This window comes from Orycteropus afer, unplaced genomic scaffold, assembly GCF_000298275.1.
Source record: "Orycteropus afer afer isolate SDZICR_OR568_19922 unplaced genomic scaffold, OryAfe1.0 scaffold00067, whole genome shotgun sequence".
NCBI classification, from domain to species: Eukaryota; Metazoa; Chordata; class Mammalia; order Tubulidentata; family Orycteropodidae; genus Orycteropus; species Orycteropus afer.
The window spans coordinates 4,269,757-4,297,637 of NW_006921654.1; the positions used below are offsets into that span (position 1 = coordinate 4,269,757).

The following is a 27,881-nucleotide window of genomic DNA, read 5'->3' on the forward strand; positions in this document are numbered from 1 at the left end:
CTGCATTTTAACTCTGACTGCCTCCCCCTCCTCCAGCTGCTTTACTAAAGTTCTTACTTATCTCCTCCTAACTTTTTTCTTTCAGTTTGTACCCCACTGCTTCAGACAGCTTGATCCATTTGTCTTTATTTAGCATCTTCATCTTTATTGGTGTTCCTTTCAGCTCCTTTTTTCTCTGACAGAAAACCTCAGGGCCCATTTTACTTGTCTGTCTCCATTTTGCTCCCTTTTTGACTCAGAGGCTTTAGAATATCAGAATAGTATCTTCCTGGCTAATGTGAGTTTCCATGCCTTCTAACAGCTGCCTTCTACGGGCCTCCAACTCTGAGTGGAATCAGAGTTGCTGGGGACCCCCCAGCCAACCACCATTTTGAACCCTCCTCAACAGCCATCAGGCAGGCAGGTCTGTCCACTTGACTTCCTGCCCTTCACCCCATCACCACCAGCAGCCATGGGCAGCTTACTTTAGCTGCCTTACAACTGTACTCCCTGCTTGGTAAAGCCGTTTCTTCTGAAGAAAAGGCCTCAGATCATTGCCTGGGCCGTGTTCCATCTGGCCCCTAGGACCTCTTCAGCCTCATCCCTTGCCACCTTCATCTCCAGCTATAGGCCCATGTGGTCACTTTGCCTGGAATGCTTTCCTACTCCCGCCCCCACCTCACCAAACTGCTTATCTAGCACCACCTCCTCCTGGAAGACTTCTCAGACAGCCCCCCACACACACAACAATATGGGTGCCCCTGGGACAATTTACCTTCCTAGTACCCATCTCTGAGAAATATGTCGGTGGGAATCTTTGATGAACATTTGCTGTCCCCACTAGGCTGTGATTTCTCAAGGGCAGAATGATGTGAGTGAGAGTCTTTACCCCAGTATCCTCTGTACCTGACCCCAGAACATTTTTTCGATAAAGAAGGAATAGGTGCTCTCTTGGTCCTCCCTGTCAGTCTGCAAAGGTTCCCTGTAACTCCTACTCCCACCCTCAGATACAGCCTCTCTGCTCAGGGGAGGTCAGGTCTTCTGTGTGTGGGGGTGGGGAGTGGGGATGGGCCACCACAACCCAACAAACAACCTCAGAGGGCACTCTGTGGCTAGGATGCAACTTCTCCCATAACACTGACTGACCAAGTAGGCTGCACCACCATGGGAAATAAGCACTCAGGCAAGAATCAAAAAAGATATTTCAGGAGTACCAGTAATTCAAATGAAAGCATACTGGTTTGCAGATTGTATCAGGAGTATTATTGAAACACATAAAGAATTCAAAATTAGTCTAATAAACAAAAGATAACCAAACCCAACCCACTACCATCAAGTTAATTCCAACTCATAGCAAAACTACAGGGGAGTAGAACTGCCCCATAGGGTTTCCAAGGCTATAGATCTTTCTTTTCTTTTCTTTTAATTTTTATTGTGATTTGGGTAAAAGTTTACAGAACAAATTCATTTTCCATACAGCAGTTCCTATACATTTTGTTTCATGACATTGACCACAGTCTCCATAACGTAACAGCTTTCTTCCCACTTCTCTTCCTTGTGTCCTTCCTTCTTCAGCATTCCTGCCCCCTGAGCTGTCTCCCAGTGCAACACTGACCTTCTCTTCTCCCATGATTGGTGGTTCTAAGGAGCATATCTACCTGGTGTTCACCCTGCTTGCCTGTCTATTGTTTGGCTGGAAGCCATGGGAGTGAGTTAAATTCTAGGCCTGATATTGAGGAAGAGGAAGACATAGAGAGGTACATGGGAGGTACAGACAACAAAGATGACCCCTTTTGCACATACAGTACTGTGTTGTCAGTGAAGGCAAACATGGGTATATGGGTAGACAGATGGATGGACAGGCTGAACTATTAGGTATGTCTATGCAGTGGGGAGTGTACCTAAGACCATGTATAGGGTTGGCAGACAATGGTCCTATGTATTTGTATGATCTGTAAGAATTCCCAGGTGTATAATAGAGCTAACAAGGGATAAGGTTGTAGTCACTTCTTAGTCACAGCCAGCTACCCAGAGGGAGTGAGTAGTTGAACCTGTGGGCTCGGGACCATACTCGCAGGGGACATCAAGCTCAATTGACATAACATACTACACAAAACATTGTTCCACCTCCTACTTTGGTGAGTAGTGACTGGGATCTTAAAAGCTTGCACACAGCCATCTAGATGCAGCAATGAGTCTCTCCTTGTCCAGAGCAAAGAAGAATGAAGAAAACCAAAAATTCATGGAAACAATCAGTCCTAGCAACTGGTACACCATGTGATCCACAGTCTATACGACTATGAGACCAGTACTAGATGGTGCCCGGCTACCAGTGTGACCCACTTGGAGGGGAATCTATGGAGGAGATCCTGAATAGAGAGGGAGAGCAATGTGGAACAAAACTTAAAATCATTTGGAGAAAAAAAAAAGGGGGACCAGGTTTGCTGGTCCGATAGAGCCTGGTGGAACCACTGAGACTATGGCCCCTAGCTGCCCTTCAGATCTGGAATTGAACCCACACCTGTGGCTTCCAGCCAAACAAAAGACAGGCATATGAGTTGAACATGTGCCTGAGGTAGATACACTCCTTGGAGAGAACAATCTTGGGAGAAAGAAGGGTGGTTTATGCACCAGGACATAGTTAGGGGGCAGGAGTGCATGGAGGGATGGACACAGAGAAGAGGGAACTATGGGGAGGAAGTGGGAGGGGAGCTGTTGCATTGGGGTAAATTGTAGTCAATGTTATGAGACAAAGTGTGTGTGAACTGCTGTATGGAAGGTGAATTTGCTCTGTAAACTTTCACCCAAATCACAATAAAAAATAAAAATTCTAGGCCTGACGGGTAACCTTGGAGCCACAATCTCCAGGGGTTTCACTAGACTCTATCAGACAAGGCTGTAAATCATTATGGAAGCTGACTGCCTCATCTTTCTCCTGAGGAGCAGCTGGTGGGTTTGAACTGCCAGACAAATGCTTTAACAATAGCCCAGGAGAGCTCCCTAAACAAAAGATAAGGAAGGGGATACAAAGATAAGGGAGGATATTCACAGTATGAAACAACAAAAAGCATGAAAAAGAACAAGCAGAAATACAAAGTATTCAGGAATCTGTTGCTGAATAACAAGTCACCCTAAACATAATGGCTTAAAACAACAACAATCAACAGAAGCATTTATTTTGCTCACAAATCTGCAACTTGTGTAAAGCTCAGTGGGGACAGGTCTTCTCTACATGACATCACTTGGGGCTGGAGGATCTACTTCCAAGATGACTCATTCTCCTGTTATTACTGGCTATAGGCTAGTTAGTAGCTCATCTGAGCCTGTGGGCCAGGGCATTGTGTCCTCTGTGTGTGGGCATCTCCATGAGCTCTTTGACAGCTGTTTGACATAGTGGCTGGATTCCATGAGTAAGCCTCCTGTAGTGGATTAAATGAAAAAAACAAACCCATTGGCGTCAAGTTGGTTCTGACTCATAGTGACCCTCCAGGACAGAAGACTGCCCCATGGGATTTCCAAGGCTGTAAATCTTTTTTTTTTTTTAAATTGTGCTTTGAGAGCGAATTACAAAGCAAACTTGTTTTACATTCAACAGTTCATAAACATTTGGTTTCAGGGTCCCAAGTACTGTGCCCAACCAAAGAAACTCTCCTCCCCTCTGCTCCCTGTGGCCACCCCCTCCCTGTGCCCCTCTCATCCATGCATTCCTGTCTGTCCAGCCTTCCCTCTATGTGAATGCTACCCCTCTGGAGTCTCATGGCTGTTTGATCCAAGGGGTGTATATCCCTAGAATAGGTGGGTGCCTCAACCTGGGGTCGATGTTCTGTATGTGGGTCTTTCTGCTTTTGGGCTGAAAGCCAATCCATGTAAGTGAGTCCATTTCTAGGCTTGAAGGGTAATGCGGGGCCATAGTCTCTGCAGGGCCATAGTCTCGAGGGTTACACCAGTCTCTATCCGACCAGTAATTCTAGTCATTTTTGTGTTTTTGAATTTTGTTCCACATTTTTCCTCCCACTCTATCCAGGATCTCCAGGTTTGATGCCTTTCCAAGCGGTTGACATTGGTAGCCAGGCACCATCTAGTTCTGGTCTCGGGTCATGGAGGCCGAGGTTCTCATGGTCCATCTTACCTTTGGACTAATTGTTTCCAGATAACTTTGATTTTCTTCACTCTTCTTTGCTCCATCCAAGAGGAGACCAATAGTTGTATCTAAGATGGCCGCTTGAAAGCTTTTAAGACCCCAGTCACTACTCACCAAAGTAGGTTGTGGAACAAAGTTTTTATGAAGTATGTGTGCCGATTGAGCCTGATGTCCCCTGAGACTATGGTCCTGAGCCTCTAGGCCTGGTGATTCTTTCTCACAGATGTTTGGTTGTTTCTGCGAAGTTTGCTCCCACCCTGTCTTCTGTTGCTTCTGTAATGTATGTGGCTTATTTTGTAGCACAAGTGCATATGTAAGATTATCTTCAGCCAAATCTATCCTTGGTCTAGGGTATATTCCTGTTCACCTACCCCCACCTGCTCTCTCACCTGTCTATGCATTAATCCATAGCCTGGTGTTTGGTGCTCGTGATACTGCAGTGTGGGGCCTGTAATACTGTTTGCCTCTGTTGTCTGTATCTTTTGTGTGCGTTTCGGTGTTTTTCCTTTTCCCAGTGTCACCATGCTGGTCACAGACTCTTTCCATACCGTTTCTCCCCTCACTCAAATCAACATATGACCCCCAAATACTCCAAAATTTTCCCTCCTCTTCCCTCCCGTCCCCAGTAACCAACAAAGTAAGTTTCTTTCCCTGGACAAACTTTCCTTGACTTCTGACAATTAATCCTTCTGTGATTGACTTATTTCACTCAGCATAATGTCCTCTAAATTCATCCATGTTGCGAGATGATTCATGTAGTCTTCATTATCCTTTAATGTTGCATAGTATTCCATTGTGTGACTGTCCCATAGTTTGGTTATCCAATCATCTATTGATGGGCATATAGGTTGTTTCCATTGCTTTGCTATAGTGAGTTGTGCTGCGATGAATGTGGGTGTGCATATGTCTGTTCGTGTCCTGTCTCTCACCTTTTTAGGATATATTCCTAGTAAAGGAATTGCTGCATCAAATAGTATTTCTATTTTCAGTTTTTTAAGGAAACACCATACTATTTTCCACAATGGTTGTACCATTTTGCAGTCCCACCAGCAGTGTATGAGAGTTCCAGTCTCTCTGCAGCCTTGTGAGCATCTGTTATTTTCTGTCTTGTTGAACTTTGCTAATATTGCTGGGGTAAGATGGTACCTCATTGTTGTTTTGATTTGCATCTCTCTAATGGCTAATGATCATGAGCATTTCCTCATGTGTCTGTTGGCCACCTGTAAATCCTCTTTTGTGAAGTGTCTGTTCATTTCCTTTGCCCATTTTTTAATTGAGTTGTTTTTCTTTTTGGTGTTGAGGTGTTGAAGTTTTCTATAAATTTTGGAGATGAGTTCCTTGAAGGCTGTAAATCTTTATGGAAGCAGACTGACACATCTTTCTCTTGTGGAGTGGCTGGAGGATGTAAACTTACCTCTTGGTTAGCAGCCAAGTGCTTTAACCACTGTGCCACCAGGGTTCCATTAGTGGATCAAATATGGCTCCCAGGAGATATGTCCCCTGGATAGAGAAGAGGTAACTACTGGGAGGAAGCTGTTACATTGTGGGGAATTGCAGTCAATGTTAAGAATCAAAATGTGTATGGAATCCGGTATGGAAAATGAATTTTCTCTAAACTTTCACCCAAATCACAATTACAATAATAGTAAAAAAAAAGGATATATCCCCTGGAACCTGTGAATAGAAAAAGTATCTTAGTAGATGTAAGTAAGAATCTTAAAATGAATTCATCCTGAATTCATGGGCCCTAAAACCAACGACTAGTGTCCTTATAAGAGATAAAAGAAGCCAGAAGGTTTATGAAGATGGAGGCAGAAATGACAGTCACACATCTCTAAGCCAAGGAATGCCTGCAACCATCAGGAGCTGGAAGAGGCAAGTATGTCCTAGAGCCTTTGGGATAATATGACATCTAATGAAGTTAATATCCGATACAATATGGATGGAGAGCATCAGTACATAATGATAAAAATTTCAGCTAATCAAGAAATAGAAGCTATAAACCTTAATGCATCTAATAAAATAACCTCAACCATTTAAATAAAAAATTGTAAGAACTCTAAGGAGAAACTGTTAAGTATACCATCACAATGGAAGATTTCAAGACAACTGTCATTGTTACAAATAGGTTAAAAAACAAACAGCAAGGGTGTAAGATTTACCAACACAGTTAATGAGCTAAAGGTCATGTATTCTACATCCAACAATTGGAACAATGCACATTTTTGTCAAGAATCCTTGGAATGTTTACAAAAATTGGTTATGAATAATGTTTCAACATAACTTCTGTTTCCAACCATGTTGGCATAACAGAGGGCCAGATTTACCTTTCCGTGTAAAACAAATATAACTCTGGACAAAATGTGCAAAACAATGGTTTTCATACATCAGACAATAGTCTGTGCAGGACTTTAATCCCTGAAGTAAGGGAAACAAATGAGTCCTACAATTGCACTAGTTTACTGCCTAGACGCAATTTCCGTGCCTCAGTGTGTGTGGGAGGAGGGCATAAGGAGGCCCAGACAGAGCCCAGAGGTCTTTCAGAGTTGCAGAGAAGGACATCAGCATCTGGGGAGATCAAAGCAGCTAGAATGCTCAGGGAAGATTAAGAGTTGGAAGTAGTTGCTGGTAGAATAAAACTAGGGCAAGGGCAGTGGCCTAGTCAGGCTGTTTGACAGCCCAGTGTTTTATCATAATTTAAACACAAGTCAAGGTTTAGGCATTGCCCGAAACTACTGTCATGCCCTTCTAATTGTTGCCCTCTTCCTGCCCACCAAAGGCAGGCACCTTTCAGATAATATCCTGATTTTTATGATAATCACTGCCTTTTTTTCCTATAGAAGAGTTACAGCCTGATTATGTATCCCTGAGCGTTAAGTTTAGTTTTCCCCATTTTATCTATCTATATATATTTGTAGATAAAATGGGGAAAGCTAAACTTAACGCTCAGGGATACATATTCTATCTATATATATTTGTAGGAGCTCTGGTAGCATAGTGGCTAAGACACTTGCCTGCTAACCAGACGGCTGGCGGTTCAAACCCACCAGCCACTCCTCGGAAGGAAGGTTGGGCAATCCTACTTCCGTAGTGATACTGCCTCGGAAACCCAAGGAGGGGTCGCTATGAGTCGGGGCCGACTCGACGGCACATAACAACAACAACATATATATTTGTGTGTGTGTGTGTGTGTATACATATGTATGCATACATATAGGAGGAGCTCTGGTAGCGTAGTGCCTAAGGCACTTGACTGCAAACCAGAAGGCTGGCGGTTCAAACCCACCAGCCACTCCTTGGAAGGAAGGTTGGGCAATCTACTTTTGTAGTAATAACTGCCTCAGAAACCCAAGGAGGGGTTGGTATGAGTCAGATCCTACTTGACGGCACATAACAACAACAACAACATGTATACACATACATATATATATGTATTCCATACAGAAAAGTTCATGTACCCAAAATATGCTAAACTGTCACAAAAAGAAGCCACCATTATAACCATCACCCAGATCAAGAACTAGCTACCCAGAAGATCTCCCTCATTCTACTTCCACCCATTACCTCCCCCAAGGATTACTGACTTCTGACAACATAGATAACTTTTGCCTGCTTTTTTACTTCATATAGAAAGAATAATACAATATGTATTTTATGTCTGGCTTCTTTCACTCACTATTGCTTTGTGAGATTCATCCATATTGTGTATAATTGTAGTTTGTTCTTTTTTCATTGTTGTATATTATTCCATTGAGTTAATATACCACAATTCACTTCTCTATTTTGCTGTTAGGTTGTTTGCAATTGGAGATTGTTTAAAAAGCAAAACAAAACTTTTCTGAACATACTTTCTTGTGTCTTTTGGTGCACATGTGCAGATATTTCTGTGTCTAGGAAAATCATTGCCAACTTCTTGGATATGTATGTCAACATTAGTAGACAATTCTAAACTGTTTCTCAAGATAGTTTTATCACTTCATCCTGCCACCAGCAGAGTGTGAGAATGCCTGTTGCTTACGTCCTTACCAACACTTAGTATTGTTTTTCTGTTGAATTGTAGTCATCTTAATTATGTATTTTATTTTGCATTTCCCTAGTGGAGCTCTGGTAGCATAGTGCCTAAGACATTTGACTGCTAACCAGAGAGCTGGCAGTTCAAACACACTAGCCAGCCACTCCTCAGAAGATTGGGCAATTTACTTTCATAGAGAAGCTGCCTCAGAAACCCAAGGAGCGGTTGCTGTGAGTGGCATTTGACTCGATGGCAGTGAGTTTAGTTTAGTTTTTTGGTTTTGGTTTCAGTAACTAATGAGGTCAACTATCTTTTTTACATTTATTGGTTATTTGTGTATCTTTTCTTGTAGAGTTTCTATTCAAGCGTCTTGCCCATTGTTGTATTGGGTTGTCTCTGGAGATAAGCCTTTTGTCAATTAGCTAAAGGAGCCCTGGTGGCACAGCGGTTGAGCACTTAACTGCTAATGTTAAGTTCAGCAGATTGAACCCACCAACCTCTCTGTGGGAAAAAGATGTGTCGGTCTACTCTGTTCTACAGTGTTGCTATGAGTCGGAGTTCAACTCAATGGCAATGGGTTTGGTTTTTGGTTTTGGTCAATAATATATGTTGAAAATTGCCCTAACTCTGTGGCTTACTTTTTCACTCTTCTCATATTATTTAATGATGAACAGAAGTCATTAATTTTAATTTAATTCAGTATGTCATTCTTTTCCTTTGTAGTTAATGCTTTTTTTGTGTCCAGCATCCCCATGCTGAGATTACAAGTATTTTTCCTACACTGCCCTCTAAGAGCTCTTTTATTCTTTTACCTTCTATATTTAGACCAATGACACATTCAAATGAATTCATCCTGTACATTGCATTCTGTACAGTGTGAGATAGGGGTCAATATTCTTTTCTTTTTTTTTTTTTTAAGTCCAAATAGATATTCAATTGTCCCAATTTGTCCTCATGGGTTCACCCTTACTCTCCTCTACCTCATATCCACCTCTCCTTCCTGACTGCTGGTCAGACTTTCCTATACCGACTTAAGACCTGTGGTGGTTATGTTTTTGTGTCAACTTGGCTGGGCCTGGTTGAGTGGCTGGGCAGCTGGTGGTAGTTATTCCCCACAATGAGACTGGCAATCAACTCCATGGCGGGATCTACCACAAGCAGCTGAGTAGCTGCCTTTGTGATATGGTCTGCTTCCTGTATATAAGCAGAAGCTTTGAGAATGGTCTCTAGCCTATGGCACACTTGGACCCTGCATGTAGCCATGTCGCTGCTCAGTAGCCTGCTATGCTCTGCCGACCTTGGGACTTACAATGGACTTAAGTTAATGGCCTGCCTTGTGGTTTGGTTACATTGGGACTGTGCCTTTTTACTTGTCAACCTTGGGGCTTCTCAGCCTCAGCAGCCAGCAGCTGTCTGAGTGAAGAAATGCCTCTAGCTCCAGTGGGCCGGGAGCAGGAGGCAGAGCTGGACCCCAAAGTTGAGGGGCTTTCACCCAGCCCCTAGAGCCTGGCACTTTGAACTTGGACCAAAAGCCCCCAAATTGTAAGAATAAACTCCTGTTTGTTTCAGGCCATCCCATTTGGGGTATGTTTCTTGTCAGAGCGGCACTAGGGAACCAGAACAAGACCCAACATCAAATGCAGGGGGAACAGCTTGCTCTCATTTCTCGACCGTCTCCCTCATTTCCATAAAGTCTAAAACCTGTAACAAACCCCTTATTTTATCTCTGTCATTTATAGTGATTCTGCTTATCAACCCAAACCCTGACTAATATAAAACGCTTAAAAAACATTGTGGAAGGACAGGTATCAAGAATTATTTTAAAGTTGCCATAATTCAGATTTTCAGTCATCTCATGTGCATGGGAAAGCTGGATAATGAATAAGGAAGACTGAAGAAGAATTGATGTCTTTGAACTATGGTGTTGGTGAAGAATATTGAATATACCAGGGACTGCCAGAAGAATAAACATATCTGTCTTGCTGAAATACAGCCAGAATGTTCCTTTGAAAAGAGGATGTCAAGACTTGATCTCACATACTTCAGACACGTTACCAGGAGGGACCAGTCCCGAGAAGGACATCACATTTGGTGAAGTAGAGGGTGAGCGAAAAAGAGGAAGACCCTCAATGACATGGTTTGACACAGTGGCTGCCACAGTGGGCTCAAATGTAGCCACAATTGTGAGGACGGTGCCAGACTGGGCAGTGTTTTGTTGTGCATGGGGTTGCTATGAGTCAAAAGTGACTCAATGGCACCTAACGACAGCAACATAATTAAACCACAAAAACCCACGCAAGAATAAATACAGGCAGTCCCTGGAACTACAAACAAATTCTGTTCCTGAGCTGTCTTAAGTTGAATTTGTCAGATGTTTGTTTGCGTATATACTATAGAGTGTACGTTTCTATGCATATACAACTTTACAGAAACACTTCCAGATGCACTAAAACATCTTTGACATAATAACACAATAGTAATATAACGTTTTGATGCTTCGCAAAGTTTGTTACTATGACCATGGTATGTACCTTGAATTTTGAATATAATAGGCTTTCTGGAGGTTGGTTTGTAACTTTGGGTTGTATGTTAGTCGGATGTTCGTAACTCAGGGACTGCCTGTAGCCCAGATAAATAGAAGAGCATCAGAAATAGATCTGCACATATATGGACACGTGATTTAGCATTAAGTCCCATGGAAGGAATTCTGATGTGGCTCTGGCTCACTTCTGTGCAGTGGGAGAGGAAAGCCGCCAAAGCAGGAGGGTCTGTAGTGAGCCAAGCACATGATGCTAGTTTCTTTTCTTTTTAAAGTTTAATAACTTGGTGATTTTTTTCCCCTCCACTTAAAATCAGTGACTATATCAGAGGACCTCATCTGAAAAATCTAAAATCTTCATAAATGTTCTCTCCTGCCAATTACAAATGAGTTACATTTATTCTATACATGTTATCAACTTCTTAAAAAAAAAAAAATTTTTAAACCTTTCTGAAGAAGACTGGGAAGCCAGCCACTGTCACCCTCTGTGATAGGTTTGCCATTAAACTCGGCTTGTGTGTGCTCTGCTGGAGGCTTTGCAGAGGCTTTGCCTCTTTCAGCGTAAGCATCTGGTGAGATGCTTCTGTCTGTCCTTCCTGAGAGCCAAGACAAAGGGAGCCAGCCACCTTGAGTAGCTGGGACCCAACCACAGACCCTTCCCCACCCAAGAGCATGAGGAACTCTGCCCACCAGATCTCTCCCACCATGAAGAAGGACACTCACACCTGGCTCTGTGCCAAACTGTTTATTCTCAGCATAGGCTTGTGCCTGGATGAGTGGCAGGGGGACTTTCTGGGGAGTCCGTGACTGCCACAGTGACGCCTGGGGGGAATGGCCAGGTCAGCAGAGCCACAGGATGAGGACTGAGAAGGTGGGGACAGCCACAAGGCCTGGGATGAGAGGAGAGGAGGTTTTTGAGAGCCTCTGGGGGACGTGACTGGATGGCCACTTGTTCAGCTCCAGGGGATGCTCTCTCTGAAGCTGAGACCCAGGCAGAGGCAGGAGATGAGAGTGGCAGGACTTGCCCAGCAGCCTGTCTGGAAACTCGTCCTCTATAGGGCTCTGCTCGCTGTTTTCCTCTCTCACCTGCAGGTGGGTGTCGGCAGTCAGTGGCTCCCATAGCGCCCTCCTTACCTGCTCAAACCACTGGACCATTCTTGTTTTTCTTTTTTAATTTTTATTGTGATTCCGGTAAAAGTTTACGGAGCAAATTCATTTTCCATACAGCAGTTCATACACATTTTGTTTCATGACATTGACTGCAATCCCCACAACATAACAGCTCTACTTTCTCCCTGCAGTTACCTCTTCCCTGTGTCCTTTCTTATGCATTCCTGCCCCCCAAGCTATCTCCCTGTGCAGATAGCACCCTTCTGTTCTCCCGTGATTGATCGTTCTAAGGAGTGTATCTCTCTGGTGTAACCGTCCGCCCTGTATGCTTGTCTATTGTTTGGCTGGAAGCCACGGGAGTGAGTTAAATTCCAGAAGAGTAGCTAGTGGCCATAGTCTCAGAGGTTTCATCAGGCTGTATCAGACCAGTAAGCCTGTTTTTTTTTATGAGTTTGAGTTTTGTTCCATATTATTCTCTCACTCTATCCAGTATTTCCTGCACTGATCCCTTTCTGAGTGGACAAACCACTGAACCGTTCTTTTGACCAGCCCACCATACCTGTTCCACTTGTCTGAAGACCCTCAGCAAGTTTCCACGAAGGACACCCTGAAGCTCTTCCTCACTCCAGCCACGTCTCAGCAATGCCTCTATCAGCACTGGGTATGTGGATACATCCTCCAGCCCTTGAGGGAATCTGTGTGACCATCCAGTGGCCAGCTGTGGGATCTCAGCCTTGATCTTGGTCTAGGCTTCTACCCAATGTATCCAGTGCCCACTGTCCACCAGCTCTAGCTGGTGGGAAACGGAAGGCTTGGTGAAGCCATGTTCTTCACCCTACTGAATGCAACCTTGGAAGCTCCTTGAGGGCTGGGTTTTTGCATCTGCTGGTTGAACAGATAGTCAGCTGACAACAAGTAAGCTGAGCTGGGAGCATGTGCCAGGCATATGAGTTGTGTCTGGGAGGGGAGGAGTTCTTAGCAAGTGTGATGACCTGAAATGGGTCCACTGGGCCACAGCAGACACATGCAGAGCCGTGGAAACAGGCCCTGGGAGTAGGGAGATACCAAGTTGGCTGGATGGCTAGAGCCTGAGGATGGGAGGACCCAAGGATGGGAGACTGAGACTAAAAGTCTCTCTGCTACCCTAGCCTCAGACAAAACCCAAGGAAATACTCACCGGCCAGACCCATCGTAATTTCCACCAATCCCGATGAACTCAGATCCAATGACTGCCCTGATGTGGTCGAAGTGATCTAGAGGGGCAGGGGTTGGCTTAGTGGTGGGCAGCACGAGGCTGGAGTTTAGACCCTGGGACCAGCTGTTGTCTGGGGAAGCTCAGACCCTCACCAATTCTCCTGCCCACAGCACTCCAGGCAATGACAGTTGGCTCTATAAAGTTCATGGCTAGTCATGAGCTCTGAAGTGGCTGCAAGTTGGGCTCTGAACCTGGAGTGGACCTCATCACTGCCCCTATGGCCTTCTCCTTCCCAGGAGCCACCCTGCCTTTGGGTTCCTTGAGAATATAGTAGGGTCCTTCCTGTCCTGCTGAGAAATATGGGGGATGAGAGAGGTTCAAGAACTGGGAACAAAAATGAGTCCAGAGGCAGAGGCCTGAGGGGCCAGTTCATTAGCTCAAGGCAGGCACAAGGCCATCTGGGAGTCCTGGCAGAGATGCAGACTGTTAACTACTGGTGCCTGTGTCCAGTTGCCTCCCCACACCCATGAGCATCAACTCTGTGGCTCTAGATCTGGTGGCACCAAAGAGCTGTGTCTGCTGCCTCTAGGTTCTTGGGAGGTGTGCCTATTACCCAACAGGTACACCAGACTGAGGGCTCACCTGCCACAGTGGACACGTTGGCTAACAGGTTACACTGCAGAACCCCCATGGACAGCGTTACCATCACGATGCCCCCATTCTTCTTCTATAGGGATAGACAAATGGACACTCAGCTCTGCCCTTCCAGCCTAATTGTCCACCCTCCTGTGCTCTCAGGGTCCTGGTTTAACAGTGATCAGCACTGGCTTCAGGGGATGGAAGAGGCCTCACCTCTCTTGGTTTGTGGGGTCCCTGGGTGATGCTCATTTGGGCCTGAGTTTCAGAGATTGAGAAGCCTTGGGTTGAAGGGAGTGTGAGGCCTGGGCTGATAGCTTTGCTTGTCAAAAGTCTTTGAATGGAGCATGCCTAGCCCTGGGTTTGAGGGCTGGTGTTACTGCTCACCAGAAGCTGTAGAATGGCATCAGGAACATTCAGCAGACTGTTGCACACAGCTCTGGCAGCTGAGTGGGAGAAGATTACAGGAGCCTGTGACACCTCCAGGACCCGCCGCACCAAGGCATCTGATCCATAGGACAGGTCCACCATCATGCCCAGGCGGTTCATTTCCTTCACCACCTTCTGCAGGGATAGGTTGCGGGGGGAGGGGGGGCAGCATCAGGAGTGCACATATCCATAAGGAATGAGTAAGAAGGGATATGGAACCAGGGTCCTCACCTCACCAAAGTTGGTCAACCCGCTGATGTTTGTGTAGAAGTGATGTTTAAACTTGATGGAACTCTCTGCCCTGTAGGACAGCCAACAGAGGGCAATGTAGCAGGCCATACGTTGGCCACCAGAATCTGAGGGCTTGGAATCCCTCTGTCTGTCCATCCATTCCACCTCTAGAACAGGAGCAAGGACCCAGGGCCAGCTGCTTTCTGGGAGTATGAAGGACCAGCTGGCAGTCCAGCCTCTATCTTCCCCTCTCTGGTCAGGCCCATCACAGGGATGGGCAGTTTCCCCACCACACATTCGGCCATTCTGCCCTGGCCAGGTATTCTGCTCACCAGGGTGTGCTGCAGGTGAACGTGAGCGCCAGGTAGCGCACTCCAAGGAGATAGAAAGTACGCAGAACAGAGAGGCTGTTGTCCAGGGAGTGACCACCCTCCACGCCAATGAGGCAGGCTAGCTTCTGAGTGCTGTTCAGATCTGGAAAAGGGTGTGCCAAGTGGTTAAGGCCCAGGGCCAGAGCCACCAGACTGAGCCCCTGACCTTACCCCACCTGCCAGCCCACCTTCAGCTGAGGTCACAAGCTCCAGTTCAGAATAGGAGGCACACATGCGGTGAATGAGGTCAATCTGCTCCAGTGTGGTGCGCACGGCATCTTGGTCCTGGGTCTGGCATGGGACGGTGGCCGACCAGAACTGGGAGAAGGCCGGGAGGTCCATAGTGAGGCCAGAGAGTCTCCGAATCCCCAATCTGTTGTACCTGCCTCAGCTTCAGGACACCCATTGGGCCATGGCCTCAAGTTAGGCACTACATGACCCCATGGTGCCTTGATGACTACTAAGTTTATTCCCAATGGCTAAACGGTAGACTTCTGGCACATGATGGCTGCACTTTCTCCCTGGTCTGTCTGAATACTCCAAGGCCAATCCACCAAGTCACGTGTGGTTCCAGCAGCCCCCACTTTCTGTGTGTCCTAACCGTACCTAGATGCCTATATGTCTGACCTGTCTTGGTCTCCAAGGTCCCCACACTCACCAGTAGCTATGGACTGGCCTATGTAAGTTTATGTGGCCTCAACATTACCCAGCAGCCAGGCTGTGGCAACCTATGTGTCCCTGTGGTACCTGGGCGCCCACGAGGCCGTCCCTAAGCCTGTCCAAGCTGGTCTGGCCGCGGCTGAAATTGCGCAGATTAACATCCTGTAGCTTGTTCTGGAAGAGCTGTGCCAAAAGTAGAGGCAGGTTGTTGTGACTAGAGAGGTGTTAAGACAGAGTCAGAGTGGGGACACATCCTCCAGGTTGCAAACAGGACATGTCACCAGGCCTGTGCCTGTCCCACCCACCCGCATCCTGTCACTCAGGAGATAGGGAGATGTCCTGAAGCAAAGTTTCCAGGGGGATTCCACTAGGCATGAGGTAGTGGTAGGGAAAGGAGGGCATCAAGGGATGATGTGAGGGGGCCTCCTCACTAGCCCTGCACGCTCAGGGGCCCGCCACTGCCCAGGGTTACTTTCATGCCCCACCTGTTCCCACACTGCTCTACGCACCCGTCCACTAGCGGGAAGGCCCGCATGAGGGCCCGCGTTCGTTCTGTAAGGTCGGGGGCACTGGGGACTCCCGGTAGGGTCAAGGCGCAGGTCATGCGCGTGAGAGGAGGCGGCAGTAGCAAGAACAGCAGGCCCAGCAAATGCAGCCAGCCGGGAGCGCCAGGACCCTGGAGGCCCGGGGATTGCATGACAGAGCCGGGTAGGAGGGCGAGGGGCCAGTCGCGGGAGCCTGAGGCAAACGACAATCAGATTGCTACGATGGGGTCTCCACCTCAGATTCACGCGACTCAGCGGCTGGACTTCATGAGGAAGGATTTGGAGTCACAAGACCCTGCTGCGAAGGACGCGCGGGAAGCTGCGACGCCGCAAAGCACGGCCGCCAGGGGGCAGCATGGCTCTCTCGCCCTCAGCGCAGAGGGCGCCCCCGCGGGACCCGGCTGGCCCCTGCCACGTCCGCCCACTCGCCTACCTTGGTGGGCTCCCTCCACCGATGCCCCAGCTTCGACTAGGGAGAAAGGCCTCTCAGTGGCCACTACCCTCTCTGGATCTCTGCCTCCTTTGTGTCTTGGAGTTAAGGACCATATGCCTCCAACTTTTGCTCTCTCAGGAAGGGCAAAAAGAGAGACAGGGAGAGTTGATTCTGGTCTCTCAGAAGCCTGAGAGACCTGCTTCTGCCATGGATGCTTCATTTCAGTGACATTGAATAATACAGTGAATGATGACTTTGCTAATAGTTTATTGATTGACTGATTGATAATAGTTTATCAAAAATACAGAAGCATTGCACTTACAGCTGTTTCCTGTATTCATCTCAGGTGAAAGGAGAAGGCATAATGTTTAAAGTTAATTTCTTAAAATATTGCCAAAGTAATACATAAACACAGTTTTAAATGTCTCTTTAGGGTTGGATAGTAAACTAAATTCCCCTCCTCCTGATAACAAGCTAGGAAAGGTGAGCAAAATATAAAATATATCTTTTTTTTTTTTATGTTGTAAATATATATACATACACACACATACATCTTCTTGAAAGCATCAGAGAGTTTAGAAGATATTGAAGAAACTACTTGGAAAGGATCCGGGGAGGTTGGAAGCCCAAAGAAATGAGCCTGGTCTGATGGTGCTATTTCTTCCCCCAGGGATGTTACAGGGCTAGCGAAGCAGGGATTAATGTAGGATCCACCAAGGTAAGAGAGGACCCTGGTGAACATGCCTAGCTTTGAGTTGGAACACAAAGGCATAAAGCTTGGAGAAACAGTGAATCGGAATCAGTGCCCTGCATGCCCACAGCTGGGTGGTTTTGAAGCAATGATCTCTCAATTCTAGATCCACCCTTCTGTGCTCTGCTCTGTGATGCTGGGATTCAAAGTCTTGAAAACTGCATTCCTTAGATCCCTTTGCCAACTGGCTTCTGTTCTGCCAATAGGAGTTGTTGGGAGAAATTGAAAAGCAGGAGGCAGAAGGAGGGATGTCTTTCCTGTGTTTCCTGTTCTGTCTGTGCTACTCAAGGCGCGCCAGTTGGCTCCAGTATCCACCTTCTTTTGTGTCCGGACTGTGTTGATGAGGCTGCCAGGTCTCCTACCAACCAGCGTTGGGTGCCTGTACCACCAAACCCAGCTCCCTCAGCAGAGAAGGACTCTCCTGCCTGCTTCCATGTTGATTTTCCAGAAATAGTTGTGCCTGCACGACTTGGGGGAAGTTTGTGAGGTGTCTACGGCTCCACAGTGACATCTGCCAGGACCGACTGGTCACCATACCCACAGGATGAGGACTGGGAGGGTGGCAAATACTGTGAGGCCTGGGGCCTTGCTGGGGGAGGATGCCGAGATGGGAGTCTGGAGTGTTGGCGTCACAGTTGGTTTCTGGTCTGGAACCAGATTCTGTCTCTGATGCAGACGTGGAAGGACAGAGCGGCAAGAGCTGCCCAGCTGCTCGTCTGGAAACTCATCCTCCAAGGGGCTTTGCCACTTTTTATCCTCCCGCACCTGGAGGGGGCAGTCGGCGGTCAGCAGCTCCCACCGCGCTGCCACCTGTTCCTGCTCCGACCCTCAAGATGCCCCCCGCCCAGCGTGGCATACCTGTTCCACCTGTCTGAAGACTCGCAGCAGGTTCTTGCGAAGGATGCCCTGAAGCTCCTCCTCACTCCAGCCACGTCTCAGCAACTCCTCTATCAGCACCGGGTATGTGGACACGTCCTCCAGTCCCTGAGGGAATCTGTCAGGCCAGCCGTCTGGTCTCAGCCCTGGGCCTGTGGCCAGCCCTGATCCAGAGCCACAGCCCTGTGTGCCCAGGGCCCACTGAACCCCATTCCTGGTCAGATATGGGAAATGGAGACTCGGAGGGAGTAGGTGACTAGCCCCGCTCTCCATCCTTCAGCCGAGGCCTCAAAGCCTCCTTGAATATTTGTCAACTCATTGAAGCACACTATTAAGATCTATGCTCTTCACTGAATGCAAATTTTTCTTCCATCAAGAAGAAGAAAAGCAAAAAAATAAAAGGGGAGACCAGGTTTGCTGGTCTCATAGAGCCTGGTGGAACCACTGAGACTACGGCCCCTAGCTGCCCTTCGGGTCTGGAATTGAACCCACACCTGTGGCTTCCAGCCAAACAAAAGACAGGCATATGAGTTGAACATGTACCTGAGGTGGATACACTCCTTGGAGAGAACAATCACGGGAGAAAGAAGGGCTGTTTATGCACAGGGAGACAGCTCAGGGGGGCAGGAGTGCATGGAGGGATGGACACAGGGAAGAGGTGACTGTCGGGAGGAAGTGGGAGGGGAGCTGTTGCATTGCGGTAAATTGTGGCCAATGTCATGAGACAAAGTGTATGTGAACTGCTGTATGGCAAGTGAATTTGCTCTGTAAATTTTCAACCAAATCACAATTTAAAAAAAAAAAAAGAAAAGAAAAGGTTCTGAGGAATTGGGGTGACTCCTTCGAGCACAGGCCCAGTAGCATGCAGGGAGAATGCTCCACCCACAAAGATCTTACTGACTGTCTGCTTGGGTTGAGTGTGAGTGCACACACTGGGCAGATGACCTCTGTCTGGTGGCAGTGGGGACCTAGGGCTTAGCCAAATATGATGATCTGGCATGGGGCCACTGGCCTTTAGGAGAGATGGGAGATCCCAGGAAATCCACCTTGGGAGTGGGAAGATGCTAGGTAGACCCAGTAGACTTGGGGCTGTGACCAAGGCCTAGAGGTCGTGAGGACCACAGGGGGCATGGTGGCTGTGAAGGCCCCACAGCTGCACACCCAGCCCCAGAGAAACCCCAGGGAAGCACTCACTGGCCAGCCCCATCATAATCGCTGCCAATCCCAATGAACTTGGATCCAGTGACTGTTCTGATGTGGTCGAAGTGATCTGGGGGGATGGAGGGTCAGCAGTGTGGGCTTCTGGAGTAGGCATAGGGTAGGGCCCAGGGGGTAGGTTACTCAGGCTAAACCCTTCATGCCCTGGCACCCAGTGTGGCAACTTGAGGGCCCTGATGTCTGGCCTGAACTGATCCCAATTGGCTCTAGTTTGGACTTCAGGTCGAGAGTGGACCCCAGAGCCACCCCATGGGCTGTTCTCCATCCAGGATTCACTCTCCCTCTGATTCCCTTGAGAACCTGATGGGGACCCCCTCTAGGGATACACAGGGTAAGCAAGGGACAAAGAGCAAAACTGTTAATGACCCCTGGAGACCCAAGAGGCTGCCTAGTCCGTTGGAGGCAGGGACGAGGCAATTTGGGAGCCCCTGCAGTGGAGCATATGGTCAGCATGTGGCTTCTACGTCTCACCATCTCCCTTATGCACGTCACTCTCAGAGCCCCAAGACCCCATCTGTGGTCCCAGAGTACATGTGCTTCAGTTTGGATTTTCAAGTTCAAGTCAGAGCTATTCGGAGAACCCAGGGTGGGGCTCACCTGCCACGGTGGACACGTTGGCTAGCAGGTTGCACTGCAGCACTCCCATGGACAAGGACACCATCACGATGCCACCATTCTTCTTCTACAGAGGTGGACAAATGGACATTCAACTTGGCCCTGCTCTGGACCCCTGGAAGGAGCGTGTTCAGCCCTGACTTTGAGGGTAGAGACTTCGTTTCTCTGGGTTTGTGTGAATGGGGAAGTCTCAGCCCTGGTTTGGAGGATGGTGGTGTCTTGGCCCCAGGTTTGAGAGTCAAGGAGTATTTACCACCTAGAATCCTTGGGTGAAGAGTTCAAAGGCAGTGGACTGTGGGTTTGTAGGCCAGAAGGTGTTCAGCTTCAGATTTGAGAAAGTTGAGGAGGCAGGGGCTTATGTTCTAGGTCTCCTGGTTTGAACCTCTTGCTGTAGGTTTGAGGCCAGGGCTGTCTCTCACCAAAAGCTGCAGAATGTCATCAGGAATGTTCCGAGCGTTCTCGCACACACCCCGGGCAGCTGAGTGGGAGAAGATCACAGGTGCCTGTGACACTTCCAGGGCCCGCCGTGCCACAGCGTCCGAGACATGGGACAAGTCCACCATCATGCCCAGGCGGTTCATTTCTGCCACTACCTTCTGCAGGGACAGGTTAGGGGAGGACCTCAGGGATGCTCATGTGTGCACATACCCGTAGGGAACAGGTGGGGTGTGTGTACTCATGTAGGGCAGGGTGTGGAACCAGGCTCCTCACCTCACCAAAGCTGGTCAGTCCCCTGACGTTGTTGTAGAAGGGGTGGATGCCCTTAGTTGAGCTCTCTGCCCTGCAGGATGGCCAGGATGCAGTCTGACTAGTGGCCACAGTCTGACTAGTGGCCACAAGAGCCCAGAGCCCTGCCAGACTATCCCTATAGCCCCATGGAGCCAGAGGAAGGACCTGGGCTGAGCTGTGCCTTGCTGTTCAGAGGTCCCTACTAAGGGCACTGTCTTGCTGTATGGATCCCAGCTCCCCTTCCCAATTTCAGGGTGAGTGCCAGATCCCAGGGAGGACACTTGACCTGAGTCCTCAGTGTGATCTCAGTCAGACTCCTGCCTCAGTGGGCCCACATCAACAGCACTGTGCTTACCAGGGTGTGTTGCAGGTGTGGGTGAGCGTCAGGTAGCGTACTCCCAGCACGTAAAAGGTACGCAAGACGGAGAGGCTACTGTCCAGAGAGTGGCCACCCTCCACGCCAATGAGGCAGGCCAACTTCTGGGTGTTGTTCAGAGCTGGGGGTAGGTAGGTGAATTGATCACTTTCGGGGGCTGCCGTAGCTCCGTGGAGTCCCTAACACCCCCCGGCAGCTCAGCTACCTTTAACGGAGGTCACAAGCTCCAGCTCAGAATAGGAGGTGCACATGCGGTGGATGAGGTCAATCTGCTCAAGGGTGAGGCGCACAGCGTCCTGTCCTTGGGTTTGGCACGGGACGTAGGCGGACCAGAACTGGGAGAAAAGGCTAGGGGTGGGCCCCGGCAGGGAGAAGCTGCCTTGGAGCTCACTAAGCTTCTGAGAGCACCCAGTACCCAGTGGTCTTGGAGGACACATGAGAAGCGCTGCTTGTTCTGTGATACCTTGATGCCGACCCAGCTGGCCCACTTTATCCTCAGCATCCCCCAGCATCCATTTCATGGCATTTTTTGTGTCACTAGGGGAGCTCTGGTAGCATAGTGCCTAAGGCACTTGACTGCTAACCAGGAGGCTGGCGGTTCAAACCCACCAGCCACTCCTTGGAAGGAAGATGGGGCAATCTACTTCCGTAGTGATACTGCCTCAGAAACCCAAGGAGGGGTTGCTATGAGTTGGGTGTGACTCGACAGCACATAACAACAACAACAACATGGGAGCTCTGGTGGCATAGTGCCTAACTGCTAACAAGAAAGCTGCAGTTCAGAACTACTAGCCACTTCTTGGAAGGAAGACTGGGTAATCTACTTACATAGAGATACTGCCTTGGAAACCCAAGGAGGGGTCACTATGAGTTGGAATTGATTCGATGACAGTGATTTTTTTTTTTTTTTTTTTATGGTAACTGAGTTCCCATGTCACTAACCTGTTTGGTCTCTGGGCCCCTGCACTCCCCATTATACCCCAGCAGCCATGTCATGGCACCCTGAGTGACTTTGCGGTACCTGGGCGCCCACAAGGCCATCTCTAAGCCTGTCCAGACTGGTCTGGCTGCGTGTGAAATTGCGCAGGTCTACATCCTGAAGTCTGTTCTGGTGAAGTAGCCTCAGGATCAAGGGTAGGTCATTGTGGCTGAAGGGATGTCAAGGCAGGACCAGGTTAGGGACATGTGGGTGGGCCTCTTAGGACTTCAGCTCAGGTAGAACATGTCACAAGGACTGGGTGTCAAAGACCCACTCCACATTGTCACAAAGACTGTACACCCACCCCTGAGGCCCAACCAGGAGTAGGGGGGAGAATCCAGTAGGGGGTGACAGTAGAGAAAGTATGGGGAGGAGAGCCCAGAGGTGATGTGAGGGTGCCTTCTCACTAGTCCTGCACAGTCAGGGCCCCCTCCCTGACTAGGGGTGTCTTCAGTCCCCACCTGCCCCCACACTGCAGCTACGCACCCATCCACGAGTGGGAAAGCCTGCATCAGGGCCCTTGTGCGCTCTCGAAGGCTGGGGGCGCTGGGAGCGCCCAGAGGCGTGGTCGGGACGCTGACGGTGCCCAGCGGGCTCTGGGTGCAGGTTATGGGTGCCGGATGCCAGGGCAGCAGCAGGAGTAGCAGGTGCATCACTCCAAGGGCGCTACGGCCCTCGAAGCCCACGGGCCACATGATGTACAGGGCCTGGCAGGCGGGCAGGGGCCCCGTCGCGGGAGGCTGAGAGGGGCAAGCGAAGGACAGAGGGCGACGATGGGGTCCCGACCCTCGATTCAGCCTCTCAAGAAAGGAGCTGCGCGAAGAATCGCGACACCGCGCAGCGCGACCGCCAGGGGGCAGCACAGTCCGCCCGACCCCAGCCTAGAGGGCAGCCCTTCCGACCGGATTTAGCCTTGGCCCTAGTGTCCCTGCTCTACTCACCTTCCTTGGTGGCAGCCCTCCGTCCCTGCTCCTGTCCTCGCTCCGACAGGTGACTCTCTCCTTCTGTCCCCAAGCTTGCACTTTTAGTCAGTGGCCCTTTTCCCTGTGTTATCTCCCGAACACATTATGACTCCCTCTGCCTGTAGCCAGCGCCTGCAGGTGTGTCTGGTCACAGCGCCCTGGGCTCCAGGTGCCCCCAGAACTGGGCCACGTGGAGGTGGGGGTAGCAGAAGAGATAGTCACTGGGAGCAGGGGTTAACCTGATGGACTCGAATCACAGAGGTCCTCTCTGCCCCTGACCTCGTGACGGAGTACCCAGACTTTTCTCTCCCCTCTCTTATCACCATGGTCAAGTGTCCATCCCAGGGGGATCCAAGCCAGGAATGGGACTGGTGAGGAGCACCTCTCCCCATCTGTCCCCCATTCAGCCTCAGGAAAGGGCACCCTTCTGAGGAGATGCTCCACCTTCCCAGAGACATTTGGGATGAGAACTGGGCAAGCATTTGGGGAGGGTCAGGGAATAGTCACTCAACAGAGCAGAAACTCAGACAGCTGGCTATTTGGGGGCAAGGAAATGAGGTCATGTCCAGGGTGGCAGAGCCCCCGCCCCAGCCCCTTCCTCCCAGAGTTGCTGGCTTACCTGCAGGCCAGGATCCCTCCTACCTCAGGGTTCGAAGCCCTGGCAGGTAAAACCGTCTATGTCCTCGGGAAAGACCTGGCTTCTGTGGCTACACCCACCTTATCTCCTGGCTGTTGCTCTCTCAGAAACCTCCAGGGCTTAGTTCCCTTCCTTGCTGGGGAGGCCCCACCCCATTCCTGGCCGTCAGCCCTCACCCTAGCTGCCTCCTCAGAAACCTCCCCTCCTTACCCACCACGTACTCACTGGGACGGGCCTCCTCACCCAGGCTCATCCAAGTGGCTCCAGGGTCTGTGCCCAGACTCCTTCATCCCTAGCATCTGCCCCTCAGCCTCTCGACATTTTGCCCTGAACCTTGGCGCCCGTTGTTCCACCTCTGAAGCCTTTCTCAGGTGGCAAACTGAGCAGCACATGGGTAGAGACCTAAGTCTAGAGACTGGACTCCAGAGAAGCTTCCCCCCACAATCAAAAGAGCACAACACTTGCAAAGGGACAGGAAGTGCTGGGCAACCAGGAGAGGAAGCATTCCCTGCTGGGCTGTATCTGCTTTTGCAGCCCATGTTGCCAGTGCCTGCTGGCCAGGAAGAAGGGAAATCAAAGGCGTGCGGGAGGTGGGTTGGCTCCCATGTATGGCAGCTGGACGGTCTCTAGGTGGGTTCACCACACAGTGTGAGTCCCCTAGGGCTCTCCCTGAGAAAACAGCAGCAACAGGTGTGTCCTTGCCCAGGGTGGCTCAGGACCCCTGACCCAGGCCTGGCTCCCTTCTTGTCCCCCCACCCCCCACCACTGCAACAGCTCCCTACACCCACCAGCACAGCTAAGTGGAGAGAGGAGCAAGCTTTTGGATTGGCTGGTCTCCAGGGCAAGGATGTGAGTTCAGGGGATGAATAGCTTGCCTGTTTCACTCCTGATAGCCCCAGGAAGTAGGAGGGGTTGTGAAGAATGGGGAAGAGGTGGGCAGGAAGTCCCAACAAATAAATAGCAGCTACTGGCAGAGGGGTGGGCAAGGGGAATGCTGATTTTTAAGCTTTTCTTCAGGGGCCTGATGTCCAGCACTATAAGCCACGGGAAAACTAGCAGAGGCAGGCTCAGCTGAGCCAGCAAAGGTGAGCCCTGTCTCTGGAGAAGATCAGCCAGGCAGCAAAATCATCCAGGATGTTTAACTTCGGTCCTCAGCCAGGCTAGAACTGCTGACCACATCCTTGAAGTGTCTACACAAAGCGATCCAAGAAATGCCAAGCACGGTTAGCCCCTACGTACTCAGGGATGTGTACCCGCTCATGCCCAAAGGAGAAGTCAGTTATAGCCAATAGGATGGCTTGTTCTCCACTGAGGAAGCCCCCGTGGTGCAGTGGTTAAGAGCTCGGCTAGTAACTGAAAGATTGGTGGTTTCAACCCGCCAGCTGCTCTGTGGGAGAAAGAGGTGGCAGTCTGTTTCTGTAAAGATTACGGCCTTGGAAACCCTATGGGCAGTTCTACTCTGTCCTACAGGGTCACTCTGAGTCAGAATTGACTCAGTGGCAATGGGTTTTGTTTTTGGTCTCCTCCAACTTACCATCACTGGAGGCCATCTCTGTGTCCTGCCCCATGCAAAGGAAAGAACCAGATGAGGCAAGCCTTGTCCCCTCAGAGCTGCCAGTGGCACTGTGTCAGTGATACAGAGCTGGACATGTGGCCATTTGGAGGCAAAGCTGGACAAGTTATCCAGGTGCTGGCAGTGGGCAGACGTGGAAACAGGTAGAGGCAGGGACCCTCAGGGCCCAGTTCCAGAGCTGCCCTGAGGGCCGGAGCGCCAGCTCAGCTGCTTCTACCCCTCTCCTGCCCCATCCTCACCCACGGCATCTCCAAACCCTGCTGGTTCAACCTCCAACCATCTCCCAGGTGCGGCATCTCCAAACCCTGCTGGTTCAACCTCCAACCATCTCCCAGGTGCGTCTCCTCTCCTTCCTTTCCCTCGTCCCCAGCACAGGCCATCTTCACACCTTCCTATCTTATCTTCTCTTGGCTGCTCATTTCCATTGCCTCTTTTCAAAAATCTAAGGCCATTCACATGCTTAAAGTTCTTCATGGCTTCCTGCTGCTCTTAGGATAAACCAAATTCCCTTCTTTGGCTTTCAAGTCCTAGGGAGTCTGTTCCCACTGGCCTCTGGGGCCTTAGCAAATAGCACAGGCCCCTCGTGCTCCCAGAGGGGTGGTGTAGTGCCTAAGGTATTTGACTGCTAACCAGAAGGCTGGCGGTTCAAACCCACCAGCCACTCCTCAGAAGGAACATAGGGCAATCTATTCTATAGAGATACTGCCTCAGAAACCCAAAGAGAGATCGCTGTGAGTTGGATTTGACTCGATGGCACTGAGTGACTCTCATGCTCTGAACTTTGGCCACACCAGCCAAGCGGCCTACTGCCACAGGACCTTGGCATGTGCTGTCCCCTCAGCCTCCAACTGGTGGGGCTGTTGAGGCAGGGCCAAGACAGAGACTCTTGTTGTCAGGAGGGGTGGGTGAACGAGCAGCTGTTTCGTCTAATTACTTATGCAGTGTTTACATAAATGAAGACCCACAAGAAGAGGCAGTGGGACAAACAAACAATATTCTAGTGGCAGAGCCGAGCCTCCTCTAGCGCACACCTGCAGTGAACTGCACGAATATGTAGGGACATTAGAAGGCAGGCTGTTATCACTGTATAGGCCCCTCACACGCTCAGAGTGCGGGGCTGTGGCCATCCCATGCTGGGCCTTGGTCCTGGAGACTTGGCCTGCCCGTTTCTTTCTGGGTGTTCTTTTGGTTCTGCTCACATGACAGACTGTCCCAGTCAAATTCCGAGAAATTACAGTCTCCTCGGCCAGAAGGCAGCCTGGCTACCACAGACATGCATTCTCCAATCATAGTGCTGAGGCCACCCTTTCTCAAGTATCAAATAGCTAGCACATTTTTCCTCAAAAGGCAGCCATGGTTTACAAGAGACATGCCAAGAGAAGTGCAGTGACGATTAGCCTGTCTCTGTTTACGGCTTTCACCTAGCCTTCTCCCCACCCCCACCTTTCTCTTCTGCACCCTCAGCTGCTTCTCTGTCAGCCACTCCTGGGGATGTGTGATGGCTAGGGTCCTGTCTACACAGCTCAGCACCTCTTTCAGGGGTGTCCTGATTTGTGGAGGAGCCGGTACACAAGGTCTCCAGAAGCTTAGTGTGCCTCAAGTGTCTGGGGACCAAATGTTCTGGTGACTCGGGCGTGAGGCCCACAAGGGTTGCCTCACATGCTGTCCCAAGTTCCTGAGGTAGTGTTATCAGACAGGGTGAGGCTGGAGGAGTCTGGGAAGCAACAACTGGACCCAGAAAGGCCCTTGAGGGTGACCTTGGGTTTTACACAGCATCCCCTGAACTGTGAAGCTCAGTTGCCAAGTAAGAGGGTCATGTCATGAAGAATCTGCCCAATCCAAACCCTCTCTGGTGAGTTACCCTTTTTAAAAATAGGGATATGGTCAAAATTTTCCACTCTCTCAGGTTCAGTTTTGCTGGGACCTCTTCTTCCTCCTCTTAGCAGCAGTCTTAGTGGCTGTGCCCTGCTGAAGCTGGAAGGTGAATGCAACGAGGCCGTGACCACGATACCGGCGCCCATTACCAGTCCCACACATAATCAGGGCATGGTATTCCAGCCTCTGACAGCATAGCCACACACGAGTGCTCAACCCACATCCGTAGCAGGCTGCTGCCTTCCCTTCCCTCACGGAACTAGTGTATTGGAGCCCCAATTCTGAAGCACTTGGGTTTGTGGAAGACTGAGGTCTACAGTGGGAGCCCTAACTCCATTCTAAGTCTCCACGTAAGTTCTGAAAGCAGATGAACTCTCCCTAACCTTCAACATTGTGGCCACGCACAGACAAGTTCCCGGACAATCCCAGGGAGGGGCAGTTTGCGGGAAGAGTGTGTTTAAAAAGTAGATTATACTCCCACAAAGAACGAGGGAATTTGCTTGCATGTGTCCTTTTCTAAGTTGAATTAAGGTTGGGGCCCTGATACTGTTTGGTAGCCACCTTGTGGCTAAGACTCAGGAGCATGGTCATGAGTCATATGGGGACCACCACCTGGCTGGGTAGTCAAGGCCCATGGTCCTTTCCCCACTTCTGCAGTCCCGTCTGCAACAGTGATGACTCAACCTGCCACCAATCAGGATTTTGTGATGGTTCCCTTTGTATAGGACCGAAAAACCAAACTCACTGCCATCGAGTCGATTCTGACTCACAGTGACCCCCGTTGGGTTTCCAAGGTGGTAAATCTTTACGGAAGTAGATTGCCCAGTCTTCCTTGTGCAGAGTGCCTGGTGGGTTTGAACTGCCAACCTTTTGGTTAGCAGTCGAATGCCTTAAGCACTATGCCACCAGAGCTCCCATCCAGAAACCATACTGAGTCCAAATCCAGCACACAGGGCAGGAGGATCCCTGCATTCTGGAGTAGCTAGTGGAGATAACAGGACTGAGAGTC

The 27,881-nt window shown here is 49.6% G+C and overlaps 2 protein-coding genes across 2 annotated transcripts; both read right to left on the reverse strand.

Moving 5' to 3' along the window:
• Window positions 1-11,511: 11,511 nt before the first annotated feature.
• DPEP3 (dipeptidase 3) lies at window positions 11,512-16,205 on the reverse strand. The gene is made up of 11 exons (XM_007940396.2): window positions 16,143-16,205; window positions 15,813-15,979; window positions 15,391-15,517; window positions 14,832-14,961; window positions 14,605-14,746; window positions 14,273-14,342; window positions 14,000-14,176; window positions 13,619-13,703; window positions 12,959-13,034; window positions 12,341-12,476; window positions 11,512-11,757 (listed from the first exon to the last, which is right to left on the reverse strand). The coding sequence occupies exons 1-11, from the start codon at window positions 16,203-16,205 to the stop codon at window positions 11,512-11,514; spliced, it is 1,419 nt and encodes a 472-aa protein (XP_007938587.2).
• Window positions 16,206-17,560: 1,355 nt separating this feature from the next.
• LOC103196629 (dipeptidase 2-like) lies at window positions 17,561-22,520 on the reverse strand. The gene is made up of 10 exons (XM_007940397.2): window positions 22,312-22,520; window positions 21,868-21,994; window positions 21,052-21,181; window positions 20,826-20,967; window positions 20,453-20,522; window positions 20,161-20,337; window positions 19,724-19,808; window positions 19,103-19,178; window positions 17,891-18,026; window positions 17,561-17,797 (listed from the first exon to the last, which is right to left on the reverse strand). The coding sequence occupies exons 1-10, from the start codon at window positions 22,518-22,520 to the stop codon at window positions 17,561-17,563; spliced, it is 1,389 nt and encodes a 462-aa protein (XP_007938588.2).
• Between the last annotated feature and the right edge of the window lie 5,361 nt (window positions 22,521-27,881).

What these genes read in the sequence shown, in the direction of transcription:
- DPEP3 (XM_007940396.2), bottom strand. Translation starts at nt 16,205, where the DNA reads ATGCTGCCCCCTGGCGGCCGTGCTTTGCGGCGTCGCAGCTTCCCGCGC. An exon ending in ACGGCCTCGTGGGCGCCCAG is followed by an intron (nt 14,962 to 15,390) that starts GTACCACAGGGA and finishes GCCTTCTCCCAG; the next exon opens with TTCTGGTCGGCCACCGTCCC. An exon ending in AATTACGATGGGTCTGGCCG is followed by an intron (nt 12,477 to 12,958) that starts GTGAGTATTTCC and finishes ATGGTCACACAG; the next exon opens with ATTCCCTCAAGGGCTGGAGG.
- LOC103196629 (XM_007940397.2), bottom strand. Translation starts at nt 22,520, where the DNA reads ATGTGGCCCGTGGGCTTCGAGGGCCGTAGCGCCCTTGGAGTGATGCAC. An exon ending in CACACCTGCAACACACCCTG is followed by an intron (nt 20,523 to 20,825) that starts GTAAGCACAGTG and finishes GCCATCCTGCAG; the next exon opens with GGCAGAGAGCTCAACTAAGG. An exon ending in GATTATGATGGGGCTGGCCA is followed by an intron (nt 18,027 to 19,102) that starts GTGAGTGCTTCC and finishes CTGGCCTGACAG; the next exon opens with ATTCCCTCAGGGACTGGAGG.